We start from the raw sequence: 26,652 nt of genomic DNA, 5'->3' as shown, positions 1-26,652 counted from the left end.
GTTTGTCCCTCGTATATCTAAACAACTGTTCAGGAGGTGCAGCAGAATAAGACCCAAATGCAGAAACAGGACGGAGATCAGATAGATAGATAGATAGATAGTTAGATAGATAGATATAAATACATATGTGTATATATATATATATATATATATATATATATATATATATATATATATATATATATATATATATATATATATATATATATAGTACATACATTGGTGTGAAACATTGTTTGCCCCCTTCCTGATTTCTTATTTGTTTGCATGTCTGTCACACTTAAATGTTTCAGATCATCAAACAAATTCAAATATTAGTCAAAGACAACACAAGTAAACACAAAATGCAGTTTTTAAATGAAGGTTTTTATTATTAAGTGAGAAAAACAATCCAAACCCACATGGCCCTGTGTGAAAAAGTGTTTCCCCCTAAACCTAATAACTGGTTGGGCCACCCTCAGCAGCAACAACTGCAATCAAGCATTTGCGATAACTTCCAATGAGTCTTTTCCAGCTGTGGAGGAATGTTGGCCGACTCATCTTTACAGAGTTGTTGTAATTCAGCCACATTGGAGGGTTTTCCAGCACCAACCTCCTTTTTAAGGTCATGACACAGCATCTCAATAGGATTCAGGTCAGGACTTTGACGAGGCCACTCCAAAGTCTTCATTTTGTTTTTCTTCATCCATTCAGAGGTGGACTTGCTGGTGTGTTTTGGATCATCGTCCTGCTGCAGAACCCAAGTTGGCTTCAGCTTGAGGTCACGAACAGATGGCCGGACGTTCTCCTTCAGGATGTTTTAGTAAAACAGCCCCAGACCATCACACTACCACCACCATATTTTACTGTTGGTATGAGGTTCTTCTTCTGAAATGTGGTGTTACTTTTACGCCAGATGTAACGGGACACACACCTTCCAAAAAGTTCAACTTTTGTCTCGTCAGTCCACAGAGTATTTTCCCAAAAGTCTTGGGGATCATCAAGATGTTTTCTGGCAAAAATGAGATGAGCCTTAATGTTCTTTTTGCTCAGCGGTGGTTTTGGTCTTGGAACTCTGCCATGCAGCCATTTCTGCCGAGTCTCTTTCTTCTGGTGGAGTCATGAACACTGACCTGAACTGAGGCAAGTGAGGCCTGCAGTTCTTTGGATGTTGTCGTGGGGTCTTTTGTGACCTCTCGGATGAGTCGTCGCTGCGCTCTCGGGGTAATTTTGGTCGGCCGGCCGCTCCTGGGAAGGTTCACCACTGTTCCATGTTTTCTCCATTTGTGGATAATGGCTCTCACTGTGGTTCTCTGGAGTCCCAAAGCTTTAGAAATGGCTTTAGAACCTTTTCCAGACTGATAGATCTCAATTACTTTCTTTCTCATTTGTTCCTGAATTTCTTTGGATCTCAGCATGATGTCTATCTTCTGAGGATCTTCTGGTCTACTTCACTTTGTCAGGCAGGTCCTATTGAAGTGATTTCTTGATTGAGAACAGGTGTGTCAGTAATCAGGCCTGGGTGTGGCTAGAGAAATTGAACTCAGGTGTGATAAACTACAGTTAAGTTATGTTTTAACAGGAGGGGGCAAACACTTTTCCACACAGGGCCATGTGGGTTTGGATTGTTTTTCTCCCTTAATAATAAAAACCTTCATTTAAAAACTGCATTTTGTGTTTACTTGTGTTATCTTTGACTAATATTTAAATTTGTTTGATGATCTGAAACATTTAAGTGACAGACATGCAAAAAAATAAGAAATCAGGAAGGAGGCAAACACTTTTTCACACCACTGTACATCAGTACAATCAGAGAGCTGAAGAATCATTTTCAGTGATGTGTCTCTGAGGATTCCTCCTATTCTTCATATAACTCATCTCTGTATGACTGAGGCCAAAAGCCAGTACTGCTTTTTCCTACAGTATGTGAAAGCATCAGTTCTGCAGGAGGAAGATCTTCATCTTCTACTGCTCATCACACTGAAACAGCTTCAGTCGGACATTAAACTTAGAGACTCTCTCTCTCTGACACATCAGTCAACTGTTTCTATTTATTTTGTTTTATCGTGTTTAAACTTTTAACTTCAGGATTTTAACTTATCACATTTGATTCTATTTTGGTTGAAACCAAAAGCTGTAATTTTAGGAACTTTATGTTCCCTTTGTGATCATGTGTCTGAGCGGTGATTCTTAGCTTCATGTTATTAGTATGTGCTTCATGTTCAGTGTTGTGACTGTGTTGGTGAGGAAACATGAACTACTTGTATGTGGTTACATACTGTCTAAGCACTGTGAAGGACCTCTGAAGTGGTTCTACTAGTCCAAGTGTCCACACAGGACCAAGAGTCTGAACAGGTGCATTTATTCATCCAGCAGAGTTTCAGTGTTCATCCTGGAGGTGTCAGAAGATCTTGAAGCCTTTGAGCAGGGTGAGTGTTGCGGCCCTTCGTTTCCTCTGAGCTCTGGACGTCTTCACTGTGACCAGCTTGGCGGTAGATGGAGCCGGCAGCTCCTTGAAACAGGGAGCAGTGAAGGAGGGGAGGCCAAGCAGGGCTTTGTTCTCACTGCCCCCCGCGCCCTCCTCACCGCCTCATAGAAGACGTGCTGCACGGAGAGGAAGTCCTGACAGGCCGACACCTCGAAGAACAAACAGCCGAAACGAGCTGCGAGGGCCTCCCCGTCACACGGACTCACCTGTCTGAGAGGAGAAATCAGCCTTTACAGGTGTTCACGCTGAGACCGACATTTTCATATGGGAGGGAAGTGTTTCAGTCATCATAGTCATTAACAATTCTCTTAGTTTGAATATTACAAGACGCATGTACAGTACATGTTTTACAGTCTCAGATCTCCAAACTGTTCTTTCTTTTTCTCGTGGACTCATTAAACCCGGTGAGGCATTTACCGTCTGCACGGTTCTCTGGAAATCACAAATAAAACATCGGTTCTACTTTAGGCTGTTTAAAGATGTTTACACACAATAGGACAATTACTTTCACAAGGACAGATACAGGAGATCATTCCAGATACAGGAGATCATTCCAGATACAGGAGATCATTACTGATACAGGAGATCATTCCTGATACAGGAGATCATTCCAGATACAGGAGATCATTCCTGATACAGGAGATCATTCCAGATACAGGAGATCATTCCAGATACAGGAGATCATTCCAGATACAGGAGATCATTCCAGATACAGGAGATCATTCCAGATACAGGAGATCATTCCTGATACAGGAGATCATTCCAGATACAGGAGATCATTCCTGATACAGGAGATCATTCCAGATACAGGAGATCATTCCTGATACAGGAGATCATTCCTGATACAGGAGATCATTCCTGATACAGGAGATCATTCCTGATACAGGAGATCATTCCTGATACAGGAGATCATTCCTGTCCACTGCAATAAGACTGTACAATAACTCACCTCTGGCAAAATCCATCACACAACAATAACACTGTTGTCTGTTTTTCTTGTTTGTTTAAACATATATATATAAAAAAAAACAAAAAAACTTTGCACTATTGTTCAGTTAGTATTAATTTAATTTAATTATTCTATTTTATTTTATTCTATTTTATTGTATATACTGTGTATTTTTATATTCAATAGTTTTTTACTGTTATTTTATTTCTTTCCTGTATCTATAAATGCTGCTGTAGCGAAATAATTTCCCCTTGTGGACTAATAAAGTATCTATCTATCTTCCTATCTATCTATATATATATATATATATATATCTATCTATCTATCTATCTATCTATCTATCTATCTATCTATCTATCTATCTATCTATCTATCTATCTATCTATCTATCTATCTATCTATCTATCTATCTATCTATCTATCTATCTATCTATCTATCTATCTATCTATCTATCTATCTATCTATCTATCTATCTATCTTTCCATGACATCACACTACTTCCTGCACTGAATTCATGTTTTCAATAATTTATTAAACAACTATAAAACAACTTCAGGACACTTCAGCCAGAGAAACAGAATATTTCACACTGTGTACTTACGTATTTACACTTTCTATTCTGAGTGTACTTACAGCATCATGCCTTCCTCAGAAGGTGGACTCAGTACAGTCAAAATATAACTATAGTAAAACACTGGACTCCTCCCCTCAATGCTGTTTATCTTTTAAGCAATATATTCCAATGATACAACAAGTTACCAACTAAATAAAAACATGTAATCTAAATTTGTTCATATTGTGGAGCAATTCACTCTTAAAATACACAACTTTTTGTTATTGTGAGCTCTGTTTCCATGGCAACACATGGCGGGTAGTACACAGTAGAGGCGTGTGGTACACACTACTGGCAGGAGGTACACACTAGAGATGAGTGGTACACACTACACGCGTATGGTACACACTACAGGCGGGTGGTACACACTACAGGCGTGTGGTACACACTACAGGCGGGTAGTACACACTAGAGGCGTGTGGTACACACTACTGGCGGGCGGTACACACTAGAGGCGTGTGGTACACACTACACGCTTGTGGTACACAGTACTGGCGGGAGGTACACACTACAGGCGTGTGGTACACACTACTGGTGGGAGGTACACACTAAAGGCGTGTGGTACACACTACAGGTGTGTGGCACACACTCCTGGCGGGAGGTACACACTCCTGGCGGGAGGTACACACTAGAGGCACACTGTAGTGTGTACCACACGCCTGTAGTGTGTAGCACCCGCCTGTAGTGTGTACTACCCACCTGTAGTGCGTACCACACGCCTCCAGTGTGTACCACATGCCTCTAGTGTGTACTACCCACCTGTAGTGTGTACCACCCACCTGTAGTGTGCACTACCCGCCTGTAGTGCGTACCACACGCCTCTAGTGTGTACCGGACGTCTGTAGTGTGTACCACCCGCCTGTAGTGTGTACTACCCGCCTGTAGTGCGTACCACACGCCTCTAGTGTGTACCTCCCGCCAGTAGTGTGCACCACACGCCTCTAGTGTGTACTACCCGCCTGTAGTGTGTACCACACGCCTGTAGTGTGTACCATACGCGTGTAGTGTGTACCACTCATCTCTAGTGTGTACCTCCTGCCAGTAGTGTGTACCACACGCCTCTACTGTGTACCACACGCCTGTAGTGTGTACACACACCTGTAGCGTGTACCACACGCCTCTAGCGTGTACTTCCCGCCAGGAGTGTGTACCTCCCGCCTCTAGTGTGTACCTCCCGCCAGTAGTGTGTACCACACGCGTGTAGTGTGTACCACACTCCTCTAGTGTGTACCTCCCGCCAGGAGTGTGTACCTCCCGACTCTAGTGTGTACCTCCCGCCAGTAGTGTGTACCACACACCTCTTGTGTGTAGTACCCGCCTTTAGTGTGTACCACCTGCCCGTAGTGTGTACCACACGCTTGTAGTGTGTACTACCCGCCAGTAGTGTGTACCTCCCGCCAGTAGTGTGTACCACACGCCTGTAGAGTGTACCACCCGCCTGTAGTGCGTACCACACGCCTCTAGTTTGTACTACACGCCTGTAGTGTGTACCGCATGCTTCTAGTGTGTACCTCCCGCCTGTAGTGTGTACTGCACGCCTGTAGTGTGTACTACCCGCCTGTAGTGTGTACTACCCGCCTGTAGTGTGTACCACACGCGTGTAGTGTGTACCACATGCCTCAGGAGTTTCTGACCAATGAAACCTGATCCCGGTGGACTGATCTGTTTTATAGATTGATTTCAATCGTGTTTGAGTAGATCACATTTAAAATATAAAATACGACAAACATTGAGTTGCAAACAAAAAGTCTGCTCATCGGGACTGAGACGTGTTTGTATTCACACCTTTCTTCAACCTGACAATTAATACAAAACAATGATAACATCCATCACTCAACATGACACACACAGTTACCTGCCTGTATCTGTCCATGTCCAGCTTGTTGCCCAGCAGCATGATGGGAGTTGGAGGCCTGCAGCTCATGTTGTGTGAGCTGAGTGTCTGCAGGTACAGCTGGCTGCCTCGAAAGCTCTCTATGTTGTTGATGCTGTAGACCACCAGGAACACACTGGCCCAGGACAGGTACCGCTCACATCTACCAGGACCGTCCTACAGACACACACACACACACACACACACACACACACACACACACACACACACACACACACACACACACACACACACACACACACACACACACACACACACACACACACACACACACACACAGACTTCACTAAGAGGAGCCTCTCTGGACTTTTTGATTTAAACATCCTGACGTTCCTGCAGTGACTCATCTGTTCATGTTTGATCAAATCTCACCTGCTGTTCTGTGTGATGACATCATCTCTCTCACCTGCTGTTCTGTGTGATGACATCATCTCTCTCACCTGCTGTTCTGTGTGATGATATCATCTCGCTCACCTGCTGTTCTGTGTGATGATATCATCTCGCTCACCTGCTGTTCTGTGTGATGACATCATCTCTATCACCTGCTGCTCTGTGTGATGACATCATCTCTATCACCTGCTGCTCTGTGTGATGACATCATCATCTTTCAGTCTTTACCTTCAGTCGCTGTACAAAATGTTCTCCTGGTTTATGAATATGGAACCTTCCAGATGTGTTACAGGTGTGTTCAGCTGTTCTCTGCTGCTGTCCGATCATTCACTGATAATATCTCATCACAGCTCAGTGGGATGTTTCTTCTCATCTGAGATTCAGAGATGAAACTGATTTAAACTCATTGATCCTGATGAGGACCTGAGAACTGATCCTCTGTGTTTCTGTAGAGGAGCTCTGAGGAAGGTGAGCACCTTTCTAAATTTGAGTCCTCCCAGTGCCAGCATGTCTCTGGTGACACAGTCAGCTGTCATCTGAACACATGATGACATGAAGGGATCTGTGTTCACACTGTTGGAGGATGGTTGGGAGCCTTTTCATTCCAGTCTGGTATTAACTGCATGCGTTGTATCTCAGTGAACACTTCCTGTTTTCACCAGCAGAGGTCAGGCCTCACTCACAATGGTTCTGAAGTTTAGTTGGTGTCCAAAGAGTTTATCAGCAGCAACCTCTTCCCTCCCAAACACAGTAAGACCTCCAACGTTATCAAAGACTTCACCATGTTCTGTTCAGCCCACCGGACCCCGAAGAGAGAACCACCAGACTGTCTGGATTGACCCAGATCTAGAACCACCAGACTGTCTGGACTGACCCAGATCTAGAACCACCAGACTGTCTGGACTGACCCAGATCTAGAACCACCAGACTGTCTGGATTGACCCACTTCTGGAACCACCAGACTGTCTGGATTGACCCAGATCTAGAACCACCAGACTGTCTAGATTGACCCAGATATAGAACCACCAGACTGTCTGGATTGACCCAGATCTAGAACCACCAGACTGTCTGGATTGACCCAGATCTAGAACCACCAGACTGTCTAGATTGACCCAGTTCTAGAACCACCAGACTAACCCTCCCTCTGTGGTGTTGATGTTGTTACTCTATACGGTGGTTCATACCTGGTCACACGTGTCCATCAGTCTCACTGTGACTGGCTGCTGGTCCACAACCTCTTCTGATGAATAGACGTCCTCTTCATCAACCAAGAACACAGAACACCAAATCACATTTCTGCAAATACAGCCAGTTATTTCTGACAGTGGTAGAAGAAGTATGTACATTTTTTACTTCAGTAGACGTACCAAAGGAGCAAAGTATGAATTCTCCGTAAACCACAAACCATATCACAGGCCTCGAACTAACACACTTCCTGTTTTATTTTGGAAACTCTCCTTATGTCTTGTGTCTTTCATCTTGACTTCCTGTCCTCTTGCCTGTCCACCTGTCTCTGATTGTTTCCAGCTGTGGGACAAGACTGGAAACCAATATTGGATGGTGGTGATCTTCAGGCCCTCAGGCAGCACTGCATTAAAAACACACTATTTTGGAGTGGAAATCACTGCATGGGCTCAGGAACACTTGTGAAAACCATCGTCTGTGAACACAGTTCATCGCTGCGTCCACAAATGATGTTAAAACTCTCCAAAGAAGAAACCAGATAGAAACATGATCCAGAAACACCGCCGCCTTCTCTGGACCGAGATCATTGAAGATGGACTGAGGTGAAGTGGACAACTGTCCTGAGGTCTGATGGATCACAATCTGAGATTCTGTTTGGAAATCATGGACGCTGCATCCTCCAGGTTAAAGAGGAGAGGGACCATCCAGCTTGTTATCAGCTCAGTTCTAAAGCCAGCATCTGTGATGGTACAGGATGCATTAGTGCACATGGCATGGGTAGCTTGAACATCTGGAAGGAAGCATTAATGCTGAATGATATATTCAGGTTTTGGAGCAACATGTGCTGCCATCCAGACAACGTCTCTTTCAGGGAAGGTCTTGTTTATTTCAGCAGAACAACGTCCAACCACATTCTGCACGTATTCCAACAGCATGGTTCTCTAGTAGAAGAGTCCGCTGATAAACTGGCCTCCTGCAGTCCAGACCTGTCACCCATTGAAAACATCTGGAGCATCAGGACATGAACAATACAACAAAGGAGACCCTGAACTGTTGAGCAGCTGAAATCCTCTATCAGGCAAGAATGGGACCACATTTCTCTTTCAAAACTCCAGAAACTGGTCTCCTCAGTTCCTGAATGTTTACAGTGTTTTTTTTTATTTATATTTTACACAGCGTCACTACTATTTGGAAACAGAGTTGTATTATTATCATTATTAAGTTAATATTATTAAAGAAGGAAAGTCTCACCTAGAAGAGGGTCGTATTCACTGATGAAGCGTTTTGTGAGGAATTTGACTGTCAGAGCTGTAAATCAAAAAGAAAGCCATGAGAGCGACCTTGGAGCCTCAGGGGACCGAGGTCAGTCAGGGCCCTGAGAAAACCGCCGCTACATAAACATTCACTTGTAACATTAGTGAAACTTGGACATAAAAAAGCACACTGGAAATTATGGAACTGACCATCTGATGCAACAACTTCCTGTGAAAAGTCCAGACTTTCATCTATTGTTAAAAACTGAAATAAAGTCCATCACATTCAAGAAGAAACAGCAAATATTCAACCAAAAGAAACATTTTCTTCATGAAACTGCTGAAAAAGAATAAAGTTTTGTTAAAACAAGAACAAGTCATTGACTACATTACATTGACAACAGGAGAAAAGGAGAACATGAAGGCATTTAGCTGCTAGTAGTAAATGAAAAAAAAAATCCAAGTTACAAGTAGAAGCAAATTGTACGGAGCAGAGTACATAAACTGTAATGTTTCAGTCCAGCCACAGTTAGAATAAGACAAAGGAAGTGTTTTGATTCAGACCTGATTTCCCTGAGCCCATCACACCGAGCAGCACCAGGTTACATTCAGCAGAGCTCCACGTCTTCACCTTCCCAAACATCACGGACATGATGTCCTCAGACGGACGGCGTCCCGTTTCAGCTCACCACCACAGAGGAGACAGAGACAGATGTCCTGGACAGATGGACATGTTAACTTCTTCTGGTGAGCCCAAAGATGAAAATAAAAAGAGGAGGACTGAAGATGTTGTGGCTCAGTGGTCAGTGTGTGATGAAAGGAAGAGTGTCGTGTGCAGCTGATAACAGGAGATCTCCATTTTAGGAAGAATCATTTGTGAATCATGTAAACTCATATTTAATGGAAAATAGGTCAAAGACAACATATCAAATGTTGAAACAGAGAAATTTATTTCAAAAAATATCTGCTCATTTTGAATTTGATGGCAGCAACACGTCTCTAAAAAGTTGTGACAGGATCAACAAAAGACTGAACAAGTTGTGTGAAGATTAAAAAAAACACCCAGTGGAACATGTGACTACTAATGAGGTTACCATGGAAACAGATCTGCAACATGATTGGATATAAAAATATGATTTCAGAGAGATCTCAGCAGTGAAGATGGGGAGGAGAAGTTGTGTATCATTTGTTGTCTCCTCACTTCCATCTGATGTGAACAACATCAAAACATCAGTTATTCAAACGGTCAAGTCTCTGCAGCTTTATTTTCATCCAGAACATCAACATTTGAAGAGATTACGGGGTTTTTTTATACTGAAGACTTTGTAGTAATTATCATTAAATAAGTGTATTTTTTTTCTAATCCTCAGTATTTTCTTCCAACTTTTTCTACTTCATAAGTTTATCTGTTATCATGTAGCTCTGATTCCATTAAAAACTAACAGTGGAACATTTACTAGGTTCTTTGATTTGTTGGGATGTGACTTCATCTCGGATGATGATGTCTGGATTATAAAGAGGAATAATCTCTTCATCAGAGATGTTGATTCATGCTTGATTCATTCACGTCCACTCGGACGTCCACTGGCTGCTGACAGAGAAGCATGTTTAACATGTTTAACATGTTTATCACGTGACCAGAGGGACACGCTATTGTTCCAGTTTGTCGGCTGCTCAAGGACGAATGTTCAGCTGTTGCTCAACAGTCCAACACAAACAAAGAGTGAATCATCAGCACATTCAACCATCCAGCTCCTCTTTCTGTCTGGCTGCATGTCATCATAACCTACTTGAACTGTGTCACACGGCGCTGCTATGTTTAGAGTGTCCTCAGCTGCAGGGAAGCTGCTGTCGACACCAGCTGCTCTGAATGAAACACTTTCACTGGTGGTAAAACACAGAGTCTGTGCAGTGGATCAGACCTGCACGGAGGTGATGGAGTCCAGCAGGGAGGTGATGGAGTCCAGCAGGGAGGTGATGGAGTCCATCAGGGAGGTGATGAAGTCCAGCAGGGAGGTGATGGAGTCCAGCACGGAGGTGATGGAGTCCAGCAGGGAGGTGATGGAGTCCAGCACGGAGGTGATGGAGTCCAGCAGGGAGGTGATGGAGTCCAGCAGCTGTCCATTGATGAGTCTGATGTCGGGGCGGTGTGAGGCGCCAGGCAGCCTGAGGGTCAGAGTTCACGGCCGTGTGTTCGCGGTGGACCGAGCTAAGGTGGCTGAGAGGTGTGAGTTCTTCCGAGCTCTGTTCCAGTCGGGGATGAGAGAGTGCTGGCAGGAGGAGGTCCAGCTGCGCTGCGTGGGGCTGCTGGGCTTCCTGGTGCTGCTGCAGGTGCTGGACGGGCAGCGACCCGTGCTCAGCGGGGACCAGATCGTGGAAGCCATCGAGTGCACGGCATTTCTCCAGGTGCCGTCTCTCACCAAACACCTGATCAACATCATCAACTCTGAAAACTGCTTGCTCATGTACCACACAGCTGCAACCTTCGGAGTGTGGGAGCTGTCCCACTGCTCGGCCCTGTTCATCAGGGACTCATACGCCGACCTGAGGGACCACGTCCACACCTTACCCAGCCAGCTGGTGGACTACATCCAGTCTCTCCTCCCCAGCAGCTACGTGGCCGTGTGCAGTCACTCTCCGTCCTCTGAGCTGCTGCAGGACGTCCAGAGGACGGTGTGCTACCTGGACGAGGAGCGCAGGGAGTGGAGGGTCCTCACACACCTGCCCGGCAGCACCAGCACCACCATGGCCGGCGTGGCCGTCCTCGACAACAAACTGTACATCATGGGAGGAGTCCACGATGTGAGTAAGAGGGTGGTGGAGGCGGGGTTCTGCTACAACCCCACAGCTGACAGCTGGACCACCATCTGTGGCCCCCAGCAGCTGCGCTACAACTTCCCTCTGATAGGTCTTGACGGCTGCCTGTACGCGGTGGGGGGGGAGTCCCACCTGAAGGCGCTGTCCTCTGTGGAGAGATACCGGCCGTCTGACGGCAGCTGGACGTCTGTCTCCTCCCTCCCCTGTCCCGCAGCATCCGTGGTGTCTGCAGTAGCCATGGACAGGATCTTCATCTGTCTCTGGAGAGGGATGGGGGCCACAGATGTACACGAGTACGTGCCCGAACACGACCGCTGGCTTCTGGTCACAACGCTCATCCGCCCACACAGTTACGGTCTGTACATGGTGGCCCATCGGGACAACCTGTACGTGATGCGGAACGGACCCTGTGACGACTTCCTGCTGTGTGTGATGGACTGTTACAACCTGAGCTCGGGTCAGTGGACGGCCATGTCGGGTCAGTACACCAACAGCAAAGGCTCTCTGTTCACGGCAGTGGTGAGAGGAGACTCGGTGTTCACGCTCAGCCGACAGGTGACCTCCGAGTACATGGTGGACGAGCGGCAGTGGAGGCCGAGGCGGGAGATGAGCGGCTTCGGAAGGATCGGATCCATTTACACATTTCTGATGAGGCTGCCTAAAGCTGTCCCCCTCACAGGAAACTGTCTGGACCTGAGTCAGAACCAGAACCTCAGAGACGTTAAGGTGTGTCCCAAATTCTCCCTGCAGTGTTCTCACAACCTGTAGGAGGCGCTGTTCTTTAAACCAAGTTCATTACGACATGCTTCTCATTGTGTTGGATGTGTTTCTAAGAGGAACATCAGGCAATTTAAATGTAAATAAATACAAAATGTGATGATTTGTAAATCACATAAACTCATATTTAATATAAAAATAGACCAAAGACAACATATCAAATGTTGAAACAGAGAAATTGTATGGTTTTATAAAAATATCTGCTTATTTTGAATCTGATGTCAGCAACACGTCTCTATAAAGTTGTTCCAGGATGATGTTCACCACTGAGCTGCATCACCTCTTCTTTTAACAAAACTCTGGAAACGTTGGGGAACTGAGGAGACCAGTTTCTGGAGTTTTGAAAGTGAAATGTGGTCCCATTCTTGCCTGTGTCACGAGAGACAGGCAAGAGAAAGGACAAAGTGTGGAGACCACACATGATTATATAAGAAAAATGAATTTATTTAAGAAAACAGCTCATCAGCAATGTGTGTACTTTTGGGATGTCTGAAGATGTGCAGGTGTAAGAAAACAAAATGAAACCAAACCAGAGACCCAGAGAAGGAGAGAGACTGACTGCTGTGGCATCCATATATATGGGTTAAATCACAGCAGCTCAGGTGTCAGTCATCTGGTCCTGAGGCCTACAGGTCGTCAACCCTGATACAGGATTTCAGCTGCTCAACAGTTCAGGGTCTCCTTTGTCGTATTTTTCATTTCATGATGCTCCAGATGTTTTCAAGTCCATCTTCAATGATCTCGGTCCAGAGAAGGCAGCGGTGTTTCTGGATCATGTTTCTATCTGGTTTCTTCTTTGGAGAGTTTTAACATCATTTGTGGACGCAGCGATGAACTGTGTTGAACAGTGATTTCCGCTCCAGAATAGTGTGTTTTTAATGCAGTGCTGCCTGAGGGCCCGAAGATCACCACCATCCAATATTGGTTTCCAGCCTTGTCCCTTGTGTTCAGAGATTTCTCCAGATTCTCTGAATCTTTTAATGATATTATGAACTGTAGACGATGAAATCCACTAATTATTTGTAGTTTTACGTTGAGGAACATTATTCTTAAATTGCTGATCTATTTTCCCACACAATCTTTCAGAGTGGTGAACCTCTCCCCATCTTCACTGCTGAGAGACTGAAATCATCTTTTTATACCCAATCATGTTACTGATCTGTTGCCATGGTAACCTGATTAGTTGTCAGATGTTCCACCAGGTGTTTTTTATTTTTACACAACTTTTCCATCTTTTGTTGATCCTGTCACAACTTTTCAGAGACGTGTTGCTTCCATCAAATTCAAAATAAGCAGATATTTTTCATAAAACAATAACATTTCTCAGTTTCATCATTTGATATGTTGTCTTTGGTCTATTTTCAATTAAATATGAGTTTATGTGATTTACAAATCATCACATTCCATTTATATTTACATTTTACACAGCATCAACTTTTTTTGTAAACTGGGTTGTACACTACACACTCCTCTGTACAGGTACAACCCAGTTTACAAAAAAGGTTGATGCTGTGTAAAATGTAAATATAAATGGAATGTGATGATTTGTATCACATAAACTCATACTCAGTGTCAAAGTCAGTGTCACACCTGTCTGACAGCTGGTTTGTAACTGATTGACTTTAAGAACACTCAGTGATGTGAAGCAGAGTTCTGTGTTCATGAGAAGCAAAGCAGCTTCTGTTCCTGTTTTCACAGACAACAATCTTCAATGAAGTCATTTGTTCCAGGAGAAAAATAAAGAAACAAACAAACAACCTCAATGTGAATTCAAGAACTTTAATACATCTCTTCAGGATTACAACAAACTCCCATAACTCACTGATCATCTGATGGTGTTTGTAAATGAACAGAGTTACACTGTAACAAAAAGAAGGAGAATGTGGTTCTTCTTCTTCTTCTTCATCATCATCATCATCATCATCATCATCATCATCATCATCATCATCATCATCATCATCATCTGAGCATTACTCTTTTCCTGCACTGTTCTCCTTTACACATAATAATGAATCTGTGTGTATATGTGTATATATGTAGGTGTGTGGTCAGGCCACCCTCATCATCAGCTCCTCCAAAGCTTTCTCTCTGTGGTTCTCGTGGACCAGCAGCACCTCTTTGATGGCGTTTTGCTGGAAGCCCATCTCGTTAAACTGACTGAGCAGGTGGAGGAACTCCTGAGCCTGAACACCAACAAACAATCATGTTTTAGACTTTCGTTATGAGTAAAAAACAAAAACAAAGACATGGTCAGGTTTATTCTTCAATAAAGACTCTGTTCTTTAATAAATCTGACTCTGTTCGTTAATAACCCTGAATCTGTTCTTTAATAAACCTGACTCTATTCTTTAATAAACCTGACTCTATTCTTTAATAAACCTGACACTATTCTTTAACAAACCTGACTATGTTCTTTAATAAATCTGACTGTGTTCGTTATTAAACCCGACTCTCTTTTCTTAATAAACCTGACTCTGTTCTTTAATAAACCTGAATCTGTTCTTTAATAAACCTGACTCCTTTCAATTTGACTCTGTTCTTTAATAAACCTGAATCTGTTCTTTAATAAACCTGACTCCTTTCAACTTGACTCTGTTCTTTAATAAACCTGACTCTGTTCGTTAATAAACCTGAATCTGTTCTTTAATAAACTTGACTCTATTCTTTAATAAACCTGTGTGTTCTTTAATAAACATGACTGTTCTTTAATAAAAAGATGACTGTTCTTTAATAAACCTGACTCTATTCTTTACTAAACCTGACTCTATTCTTCAATAAACCTGACTGTGTTCTTCAATAAACCTGATTGTGTTCTTTAATAAACCTGACACTATTCTGCAATAAACCTGACTCTATTCTTTAATCAACCTGACTCTGTTCTTTAATAAATCTGACTGTGTTCATTATTAAACCTGACTCTCTTTTTTAATAAACCTGACTCTGTTCTTTAATAAACCTGAATCTGTTATTTAATAAACCTGAATCTGTTCTTTAATAAACCTGACTCTATTCTTTAACAAACCTGACTGTGTTCTTTAATAAACCTGACTCTATTCTTCAATAAACCTGACTCTGTTCTTTAATAAACCTGACTGTGTTTGTTAATAAACCTGACTCTATTCTTCAATAAACCTGACTCTGTGCTTTAATAAACCTGACTCCATCATGTCTCTGAGAGTGGAGGTTCTCTACAGGTCTTACCTTTGTCTCACAGTTCTGAAACATCTCCAAAGCCTCTTCTACCTGAACCATGTCATAGCCCAGCTGACACAGGTGGTCACAGGCCACCAGGTAAGTCAAGATCTGCAGACACACACACACACACACACACACATGTATTCATTCAGACACTGTACACAGTGTACTGCTGAATAGGTTCATGTAACATCTATTTTTAAGGTCAGCATCTGTCAAATATTTGCAGTAAAATGTTTCCACATGTTTTGTGACAGCAGATTTCTGATGTTTCTGTCTGCAGGACTTTTAACAGCTCTCTGACCTCACACTGATCTGCTGTCTGTTACTGGAGTTCACTAAATCTTTCTGAGAGCCCACTGACCCGAGGTGTAATATAGGACACACTGTGACACACTGTAACACACCGTAACACACAGTAACAGACAGTAACACACAATAACACACTGTAACACACTGTAACACACACCGTAACACACTGTAACACACAGTGACCAGCTGACAGATCTAAAGTCAGACTGGAAACCAATAGAACCATCAACACATCACTGTGTCTTATTGTTTCCATAAGACCAAGCAGGCAGCATATATCTATATATTCATATACAGTATCTATAAATTCATATATCTATAGTGATATTCACTGTAGACAAGATGTTTATGTCTATAGTGATATTCACTGTGGAGTAGATGTTTATGTTTATATCTATAGTGATATTCACTGTAGACTAGATGTTTATAACTATACACCCTCCTACTGAAGACATGTGACTGTGATTTTCCAGTCAGAGACTGACATGTGTGTGTCCATCTTCTCCTCATGGTAAACATGTTGGATGTGTTTCCCATCAGCCCCGGGCCCACTCATGAGAAAACACAGGGCAGGACGGCTTTCTATTTTTAGACCGGTTTAAAGCAGCCTCTAATCCTGAGTGATTTCCCTGTGCTAGTTGGAGCTCCTTACAGCTGGAACAGCCTCCACTTTGTGACTGAAATACAAACACGTGTTGGCGACTTTACTTGAGAAGGACTAAAACATATCCATGTGTCTCCTAGCAATGCTCTGGGTGTGTCTCTGACCTGATCTGGGGTCTGCTGTCCGGTCCTCTGCAGGGCCAGGATGGCGGTGCGGAGGGAGTATCCCTGGGCCGTAATGGCCTCCAGCAGCTCCCTCTCCTCTGGGCTCAGAGCTGTCAGGAGCTCCACGGAGGAGTCCGAACCAAAGGAGGGGAGCCCCCGGGGAGGGGGGGAGGCCAGGGGGAACCTGCAGGAGTCTGGTTGGATACCTGTCTGAGGAGCAGCAGGCTGCAGTGACGAGTAGAACAGATCAGTGAAGTGGTTCTCATGGTCTGCAGTACTGACAGCAGAGTATACCTGACACACGGCTTTGTTAATCCTCATGAACTTTTTATATCCTGCTGCATTCAGCCAGAAGACTTTACACAGTTTATTTTTAGAGTGCAGATCCCTAAAAACATTTTGGAAATGTGAGGTGAAACAAGGCTCAATGCTGAGGATGGATTTCGCCAGAGGAAACCAGAGTTTAAAGATGTGAGGGACTCAGTGTTCAGATCTCAAGCTTAATATAAAGTGGTGCACTGACAGGTTCAGTCTGCTGATATGTGCAAGTTTATTCTGCCATATTCATAGAGAGAGACTGCTCTCTATACTGCAGGCTGCACAGCAGGAGGTCTCCCTGTGTCACGCGGTCAACTCTCCTCTGAGCTCAGTGACCTGTTGCAATAAGAGAGCGCTCAGCTGTTGCAGCATGAAGAGGCTGGCATGTGTCAGCTGCTCTAATTCACAGTTTTATATGTTTTATATCAACAACACCATCATCATCATCACCATCATCATCACCATCATCGCCAACATCATCACCATCATCACCATTATCATCATCACCATCATCATCATCATCATCATCATCGCCATCATCACCCCATCACCGTCACCATCACCATCATCACCCCATCACTGTCACAATCACCACTATCATCATCACCATCATCACCATTATCATCATCACCATCATCACCATCATCATCATCACCATCATCGCCATCATCACCCCCATCACCGTCACCATCACCATCATCACCCCATCACTGTCACAATCACCACTATCATCATCACCATCATCACCATCATCATCACCATCATCACCATGATCATCATCAACACATCACCACCAACATCACCATTACCATCACCTTCACCTTCACCATCATCATCACAGTCGTCATCATCATCACCATCATCATCTGTCCTGGCTCCTGAATGGTAGAATGAGCTCCCCACTGACATCAGGACAGCAGAAACTCTGAACATCTTCCACCACAAACTAAAAACACACCTCTTCAGACTTTACCTTAAATAGTAGAATTTTAGTATCTTAAAATAGAACTTACTGATAGAACTTTGTAGTCTGGCTTTCTTGAAGAAATTGTATTTTCTTGATTCTTGTTGTTCTGGTTTTGTACCCTCATGGTTGAAATGAACTTATTGTAAGTCTTTGGATAAAAGAGTTAGATAAATGAAATGTAATGTAATCATCATCATCATCACCACCATCAAAACCATCATCATCATCATCACCACCATCATCACCATCACCGTCACATCACCACCATCACCACCGTCACATCACCACCATCATCATCACCATAATCACCATCATCATAACCATCATCATCATCAACACATCACCACCAACATCACCTTCACCATCACTATCATCATCATCACAATCACCATATTAATCACCATCATCACCATCATCACCCCCATCACCGTCACCATCACTATCATCGCCATCACCATCATCACCGTCACCATCACCATCATCACCATCACCCCCATCACCGCCATCATCACCCCCATCACCATCACCATCATCATCATCACCATCATCATCACACCCATCACCATCACTATCACCACCATTTCTTTGTTTAGTAATCAGTGGTGAGTTTCCATTCCCGCCCATTTGTAACACCTGGTGACAGGAGGTCTAACGAGCAGGAGGTGTGGTCTAATGAGCAGGAGGTGTGGTCTAACGAGCAGGAGGTGTGGTCTGACCAGCTGTAGCCAACCCTGTTATAAAACCAGGAAGTATTTGAAGCTTCAGCGTCAGCGAGGACTCATCGTATGAAGACTCGGTGGATAAAGACAGAGGAGTCTTTTGTTGGAGTCACAGGAGGGAGGCTGAGTATAGCTGAGTAGTACTACTGCCATCTGAGTATGTGTGTACTTTCCGTCCCTGTGCGTATATCTACTCGTAGATACTACAGGCCTCTCACTCGTTCACAGCAACACCGTAACCTTTCCTCTGTTATCTGTCCCACCCGTTCCACTCATACCCAACACCTCGTCACAGGAGGACTCTGAAACTGTCAGTCAGCTGAAGACAGACTTCATCGCTGGACTTCCTTGGTCTCACTGAGACCTGGATCACACCGGACAACATCCACCCTGCTGCTCTCTCCTCTGTCTTCTCCTTCAGCCACACCCCCAGACCCACTGGTAGGGGGAGGGGGGGTACAGGTCTACTCATCTCCCTAAATGGAGGTTTTCTCTTTACCCACTTCCACTTCCTACCTCACTGTCTTTTGAGTTTCATGCTGTGACAGTTACTCATCCGGTACAATTAAACATTGTTGTCCTCTACCATCCTCCAGGTCCTTTGGGAGATTTATTGGACGAATTAGACGTCCTCCTGTCAAACGTCCCAGAAAATGGTCCTCCACTTGTCCTTCTGGGTGACTTTAACATACAGACTGAGAAGTCATCTGACCTTCTGCTCTTCCTGTCTTCCTTTGCTGTCTCCTTCAGTCCTTCCCCTCCTCCTCACAAAGGTTGGAACCACCTGGACTATATTTCACCACAAACTGCTCCACATCTAACCTCACAGTAACTCCACTTCATGTCTCCGACCACTTCTTTATCTCTGACTCTCTCTAACTGACAACCTGACCACATCAACAGACTCTGGACCTGTCCGTCACAACATTCACTCCCTCTCGCCCTCCTCCTCTCTCCCTCCTCTCTCCCTCCTCCTCTCTCCCTCCTCTCTCCCTCCTCTCCCTCCTCTCTTCCTCCTCTCTCCTTCCTCTCTCCCTCCTCCTCTCTCCCTCCTCTCCCTCCTCCTCTCTCCCTCCTCTCTTCCTCCTCTCTCCCTCCTCTCCCTCCTCTGTTTTATCTGCCCTCCCTTCAACTGACTCTTTCCCCCTCATGCATCCAAACTCTGCCACAGACACTCTCCTTTCTACTCTGTCTTCCTCTCTTGATTGTCTCTGTCCTCCTCCATGTCCTCCAGTCCTCCCTAACTCCGTGGTTGTCTGACTCGGTGCACCCAGAGAGCCACTATGAGAGCATCAGAAATGAAATGTAGAAAATCTAACCACCCTGATGACCTGCTCACTTATCAATCTCTCCCTCTTCTCTCCTCTCCTCTATCTCTGCAGCCAAAAGCTCCTTCTAGCAAACCAGAATTCAATCCTCATTTTCCAACCCCAAAAAGCTCTTCTCCATCTTCTCCATCTTCTCCAACCTCCTTGACCCCTCCTCCCCCCTTCCCCTCCTCCCTCCATCCTTCCATCAAGCCACTTTGTCAACTACTTTACTAAAAAGATAGATGACATATGCTCCTCATTTTCAAACCCATCTTCTATAACTACATGTCCATCTTCTTCATCTTCATCTTCATCCCCTTCACTTTCCTCTTTCACTCCCCCGTCTCCCAATCAAGTTGTTACCTTGGTAACCCCCCCCCCCCCAACCACCTGCCCCCCCTCCCCATCCCATCTCACATTCTCCAGTCTATTGCTCCAGACCTTCTTCCTTTTCTCTCCCATCTCATCACCACTTCTCTGTCAACGGTCTGTTTCCTGAACTCTCTGAAGGAGAGAGTGAACCCTCTCCTGAAGAAACCCCCCCTCAACCCGTCTGAAGTAAACAACTACAGACCGTCTCTCTTCTTCCCTTTCTTTCTAAAACTCTGGAGCGAGCTATCTTTAACCAACTCTCCTCCTATCTCCACCATAATAACCTTCTTGACCACCAGTCTGGTTTCAACAGAGACGGTCCTCCTTCTGTCTCTGAGCAGCTTCACACTGCTAGAGCAGCCTCTCTGTCCTCCGTCCTGATCTTTATAGACCTTCTGCTGCATTTGACACAGTGAACCACCAGATCCTTCTTTCCTCCTTCAGGACCTCGGTGTCTCAGGCTCTGCTCTCTACCTGTTCTCATCCTACCTCAACGACCTCACCTACCGGGTAACTTGGAGAGGATCTGTGTCTGAACCATGTCCTCTCACTACTGGTGTCCCTCAAGGCTCCGTCCCGGGTCCCCTCCTCTTCTCTGTGTACACCGACTCTCTCGGCTCTGTCCTTCACTCACATGTCTTTTCCTACCACAGCTATGCTGATGACACCCAACTGATCCTCTCTTTTCCAGATCTGAAACACAGGTAGCAGCATGAATCTCTGCCTGTCTGACTGACGTCTCTCAGTGGATGTCCTCATACCACCTGAAAATCAACCTCCACAAGACCGAACTGCTCTTCCTTCCAGGGAAAGACTCTCCCACCCTCGACCTGACTACTACCTTCAACAACTCTGTTATCCCGACCCTGACTGCTAAGAACCTCGGAGACACTCGACAGTCAACTCTCTCTTTCTGCCAACATCACTGCAACAACACATTCCTGTAGATACAGTGGGTACGGAAAGTATTCCGACCCCTTTAAATTTTTCACTCTTTGTTTCATTGCAGCCATTTGCTAAAATCAAAAAAGTTCATTTTATTTCTCATTAATGTACACTCAGCACCCCATCTTGACAGAAAAAAACAGAAATGTAGAAATTTGTGCAAATTTATTAAAAAAGAAAAACTGAAATATCACATGGTCATAAGTATTCAGACCCTTTGCTGTGACACTCATATTTAACTCACATGCTGTCCATTTCTTCTGATCCTCCTTGAGATGGTTCTACTCCTTCATTGGAGTCCAGCTGTGTTTAATTAAACTGATTGGACTTGATTAGGAAAGGCACACACCTGTCTATATAAGACCTTACAGCTCACAGTGCATGTCAGAGCAAATGAGAATCATGAGGTCGAAGGAACTGTCCAAGGAGCTCAGAGACAGAATTGTGGCAAGGCACAGATCTGGCCAAGGTTACAAAATAATGTCTGCAGCACTCAAGGTTCCTAAGAGCACAGTGGCCTCCATAATCCTTAAATGGGAGAAGTTTGGGACGACCAGAACTCTTCCTAGACCTGGCCGTCCAGACAAACTGAGCAATCGTGGGAGAAGAGCCTTGGTGAGAGAGGTAAAGAAGAACCCAAAGATCACTGTGGCTGAGCTCCAGAGATGCAGTAGGGAGATGGGAGAAAGTTCCACAAAGTCAACTATCACTGCAGCCCTCCACCAGTCGGGGCTTTATGGCAGAGTGGCCCGACGGAAGCCTCTCCTCAGTGCAAGACATATGAAAGCCCGCATAGAGTTTGCCAAAAAACACATGAAGGACTCCCAGACTATGAGAAATAAGATTCTCTGGTCTGATGAGACCAAGATTGAACTTTTTGGCGTTAATTCTAAGCGGTATGTGTGGAGAAAACCAGGCACTGCTCATCACCTGCCCAATACAATCCCAACAGTGAAACATGGTGGTGGCAGCATCATGCTATGGGGGTGTTTTTCAGCTGCAGGGACAGGATGACCGGTTGCAATTGAAGGAAAGATGAATGCGGCCAAGTGCAGAGATATCCTGGAAGAAAACCTCTTCCAGAGTGCTCTGGACCTCAGACTGGGCCGAAGGTTCACCTTCCAACAAGACAATGACCCTGAGCACACAGCTAAAATAACAAAGGAATGGCTTCGGAACAACTCTGTGACCATTCTTGACTGGCCCAGCCAGAGCCCTGACCTAAACCCAATTGAGCATCTCTGGAGAGACCTGAAAATGGCTGTCCACCAACGTTCACCATCCAACCTGACGGAACTGGAGAGGATCTGCAAGGAAGAATGGCAGAGGATCCCCAAATCCAGGTGTGAAAAGCTTGTTGCATCATTCCCAAGAAGACTCATGGCTGTACTAGCTCAAAAGGGTGCTTCTACTCAATACTGAGCAAAGGGTCTGAATACTTATGACCATGTGATATTTCAGTTTTTCTTTTTTAATAAATTTGCACAAATTTCTACATTTCTGTTTTTTTCTGTCAAGATGGGGTGCTGAGTGTACATTAATGAGAAATAAAATGAACTTTTTTGATTTTAGCAAATGGCTGCAATGAAACAAAGAGTGAAAAATTTAAAGGGGTCTGAATACTTTCCGTACCCACTGTACATCAGAGACACACACACACACACACACACACACACTCCTCTCAGTCCTAACATGTCCAGCTCTCACCGTATGTGCTGTGCTGAGGGTGCTGATGGTGGGGACCCTGTTGAGTGTCCTGGTCCAGGTGCTGGGGGCTCTGTGTGAGGACAGGCTCTGGAACATGCTGTCTGCGTTGGGGCGGTGTGGGAAGGGCGTGTCCAGCCCTGAGAGGGAACACTGGCGCAGATTCTTCCTGCGTTGGTGCGGCAGGCTGCTCAGACAGGCCGGAGGGTTGAGCAGGTCGGGGACAAAGGCCTTCTGAGCTTTCCTCTGACCACGCCCATGTGCAGCAGCAGGACACTCCGAGCCAGCTTCCACCGTCTGACACGTGTCGGCTCTCTGAGCGTCCTCCTCCTCCTCTGACTCTGAGGCGGCCGTGTTGCTGCGCAGGACGCTCAGGTTCAGGCTGCGGGAGCGCTGCCGAGGGTTCGGCTCCCAGAAGTCTGAGCTGTGGCGGCTGGCCAGGCGGCTCTGCTGAGGGCTGCTGAACATCATCCAGTACGGAGGACAGGACGGCAGCAGTCCTGAGGACAAGTACGAGGAGGAGGATGAAGAGGAGGAGGAGCACGGCGGATTCCGGGGTTGATTGGTGAAGCCCCTCTGCAGTCCAGTTATCACCCAGTTCTCCAGGCTGAACTCATACTGTCGATGAAGAGACATGTTAGTGTTAGTAGTCCCCTCACCGTCCTCTTCATCATCACAAACATAACACAATCCTCTCTCCCTCCTCTTCATCATCACACAAAACGCAGGATGCTCAGTGTGAGACAGAAAGATGATTTTATATTGATGTATTATTTGCTCCTCCGCAGCTGCAGCTGAAATGATGAGGCTAAAACGTTTGTACATGTCATGAGAATACATCTAATAATACATTAATTTAATGAAATATGCACGTGATTAGAGTGATCTTCCTGTGGTCGTCATGGTGATATTATAAGTCTTTCAACTTCGTCTACGTTCATAGTCAGTGATTTTTTTTTTTTACATCACATCCTTCATCATTCAGCAGCTGCAGCTGCGCTGCTTTCAGTTGGATTATGTGTTTAACTTCGTTATGTTTTATTTAAATTATAGATTGCTCCTCAATTTTTAAATATGTTGCTCGGCTGTCAGTCCAGTTGTCCATGTTTGTGATTGTCAGATGCTACAAACTCCTCCTCTTTTATGTGAGAGCGCTCCGAGCCGAAAACAGAAAGCCTGAGTTAACAGAGAAAGTTGATAACCAGTCGTAGTACCAATGATCTCTGATGGACAGTTTCTGCTTTGTTGAACAGCTCAGAAAAAAGAACGTCTGGATTTGTTGAACCTGCTTCGTAATCCAGCTGTATTCCAGTCCTCCTGTTCTGGACTGACTCCTGGTCTATAACTTTCAGTTTTCAGGCTCCTCCCCTGTGGAACCAGCTCCCAGTTTGTGTTGGAGGGTCAGAAACCCTCTCTAGCTTTAAGATTAGACTCAAAACGTTCCTTCTTGATAAAGCCTATAGTTAGGGCTGGCTCAGGTAGACCTGAACCAACCCTTAGTTATGCTGTTATAGGCCGAGGCTGCTGGAGGACCTCGTTACATGCTGAGCTTCTTTTCTTTCCTCCTACTCTTTAACTGACTCATACCTCACCATCTTCTTCTCTCCCATAGTTTCTTCTTATTATCTGTTGTCTCCATTCAGTTCCTTCACTCGTGTAGTTTCTGTTCTTTCTTTTCCAGATGTCCCGTCATGGAGCTGCATGTCTCTGCTCTGTGATTGTCGTCTCCACCAACAGTTCTTCTCTTCTATCTCTATGCTGTCCTTTTCTCTCTCTGCTCTCCTCTCACCCCAACCGGTCGAGGCAGATGCTCCGTCTGATCCTGGTTCTGTTAACAGATGTTCTCCACCTCTGATCCTGGTTCTGTTAACAGATGTTCTCCACCTCTGATCCTGGTTCTGTCGGAGGTTTCTTCCTGTTAAAGGGAGTTTTTCTTCCCTCTGTTGGAGGTTTTTCTCCCTTAAAGAGGAGTTTTTTCCCTCCTAGCTTATGTGGGAATTGTTGAATTGATGAATTGTTGAATTGATGAATTGTTGAATTGTTGGTTTCTCTGTATAATATTGTAAAGTTCTGCTGTAAAGACTTTAATGTGTTAAGTGCCATGAAATAACCTATGTTGTGATTTGGCGCTATATAAATAAAGTTGAATTGAATTGAACAGTGACTCCTGCTCTGGATTGACTCCTGGTCTGTAGTGACTCCTGGTCTGCAGTGACTCCTGGTCTGTAGTGACTCCTGGTCTGGCCTGACTCCTGGTCTGTAGTGACTCCTGGTCTGTAGTGACTCCTGGTCTGGCCTGACTCCTGGTCTGGCTTGACTCCTGGTCTGTAGTGACTCCTGGTCTGGCCTGACTCCTGGTCTGGCCTGACTCCTGGTCTGGCTTGACTCCTGGTCTGTAGTGACTCCTGGTCTGGCTTGACTCCTGGTCTGTAGTGACTCCTGGTCTGGACTGACTCCTGGTCTGTAGTGACTCCTGGTCTGGGCTGACTCCTAGTCTGTAGTGACTCCTGGTCTGGCCTGACTCCTGGTCTGGCTTGACTCCTGGTCTGTAGTGACTCCTGGTCTGGACTGACTCCTGGTCTGTAGTGACTCCTGGTCTGGCCTGACTCCTGGTCTGGCTTGACTCCTGGTCTGTAGTGACTCCTGGTCTGGACTGACTCCTGGTCTGTAGTGACTCCTGGTCTGGGCTGACTCCTAGTCTGTGTGTGATGTTCAGGTAAAGACTGCAGCTTCTTGACTTCCTGACTATTAATGAGACTAAATAAATAAATATTAATAATAATTCTAATTTAAAACTATGAGGAGCTCTGAACCTTTTTAAACATCAAGTATCTGAAACATTGATATCATTAGTACTGGAAGACAGGAAAGACACAAAAAGGACAGACAGAGACAAACAGAGGACAGACAGAGGACAGATAGATATAGACAGAGGATAGACAGAGACAGACAGATGACAGACAGAGAACACACAGAGACAGACAGAGACACCAGGAGGACAGAAAGCGACAGAGGACACACAGAGACAGACAGAGACACAGAGACACACAGACGACAGACAGAGACACACAAAGGTCACAGAGACAGATAGAGGTCAGACAGAGACACACGTAGAAAGACAGAGACAGACAGAGGACAGACAGAGACACTGAGGACAGGCAGAGACACACAGAGGACACAAAGACACACAGGGGACAGACAGATACAAAAAGAGGACAGACAGAAACACATAGGACACACAGAGACAGACAGGGAAACACAGAGGCAGACAGAGGACAGACAGAAACACAGATACAGACAGAGAAAAACAGAGACAGACATATACAAAGAGGACACAAAGAGACAGACAAAGGAAAGACAGCACACACAGAGACAGACAGAGAAACACAGAGACAGATGGAGGACAGACAGATAAAAACAGAGGACAGACATACACAGAGGACACAGAGACAGACCAAGGACAGACAGAGACACACAGAGGACACACAGAGATAGACAGAAATACACAGAGGACACACAGAGACAGACACAGAGGAGAGACAGAGACACAGAGGACACGCAGAAACACACAGAGGACAGACAGAAGAAAGACAGAGAAACATAGAAGACACACAGAGACACACAAAAGACAGACAGACACACACAAAGCACAGACAGACACGCACAGAACACACACAGAGGACAGACACTCACCTC

At 44.9% G+C, this 26,652-nt stretch overlaps 3 protein-coding genes across 3 annotated transcripts; 1 reads left to right on the top strand and 2 right to left on the bottom strand.

The window, feature by feature from the left end:
• Nucleotides 1-807: 807 nt before the first annotated feature.
• Nucleotides 808-9,533, bottom strand: rasl12 (RAS-like, family 12). The gene is given in 6 exon segments (XM_069718435.1): nt 808-2,553; nt 2,556-2,673; nt 5,886-6,080; nt 7,499-7,572; nt 8,751-8,807; nt 9,317-9,533. Coding segments are annotated over 6 exon segments (705 nt in total). The 5' UTR covers nt 9,405-9,533; the 3' UTR covers nt 808-2,380.
• Nucleotides 9,534-10,676: 1,143 nt separating this feature from the next.
• Nucleotides 10,677-13,151, top strand: kbtbd13a (kelch repeat and BTB domain containing 13a). The gene has a single exon (XM_069718434.1). It carries the CDS (start codon nt 10,688-10,690, stop codon nt 12,335-12,337), a length of 1,650 nt encoding a protein of 549 aa, XP_069574535.1. The 5' UTR covers nt 10,677-10,687; the 3' UTR covers nt 12,338-13,151.
• A 958-nt stretch (nt 13,152-14,109) lies between these two features.
• Nucleotides 14,110-23,716, bottom strand: ubap1lb (ubiquitin associated protein 1-like b). The gene is made up of 4 exons (XM_069718433.1): nt 22,960-23,716; nt 16,622-16,846; nt 15,548-15,649; nt 14,110-14,529 (listed from the first exon to the last, which is right to left on the bottom strand). The coding sequence occupies exons 1-4, from the start codon at nt 23,668-23,670 to the stop codon at nt 14,395-14,397; spliced, it is 1,173 nt and encodes a 390-aa protein (XP_069574534.1). The 5' UTR covers nt 23,671-23,716; the 3' UTR covers nt 14,110-14,394.
• Between the last annotated feature and the right edge of the window lie 2,936 nt (nt 23,717-26,652).

The sequence above is a fragment of the Brachyistius frenatus genome, unplaced genomic scaffold, assembly GCF_029030835.1.
Source record: "Brachyistius frenatus isolate BFR_SWC_R1_liver_20210118 unplaced genomic scaffold, ASM2903083v1 Contig_191, whole genome shotgun sequence".
Taxonomy (NCBI): domain Eukaryota; kingdom Metazoa; phylum Chordata; class Actinopteri; family Embiotocidae; genus Brachyistius; species Brachyistius frenatus.
Note: the sequence above shows the minus strand (reverse complement) of the source record. Positions and strands in the feature narration are given on the sequence as shown.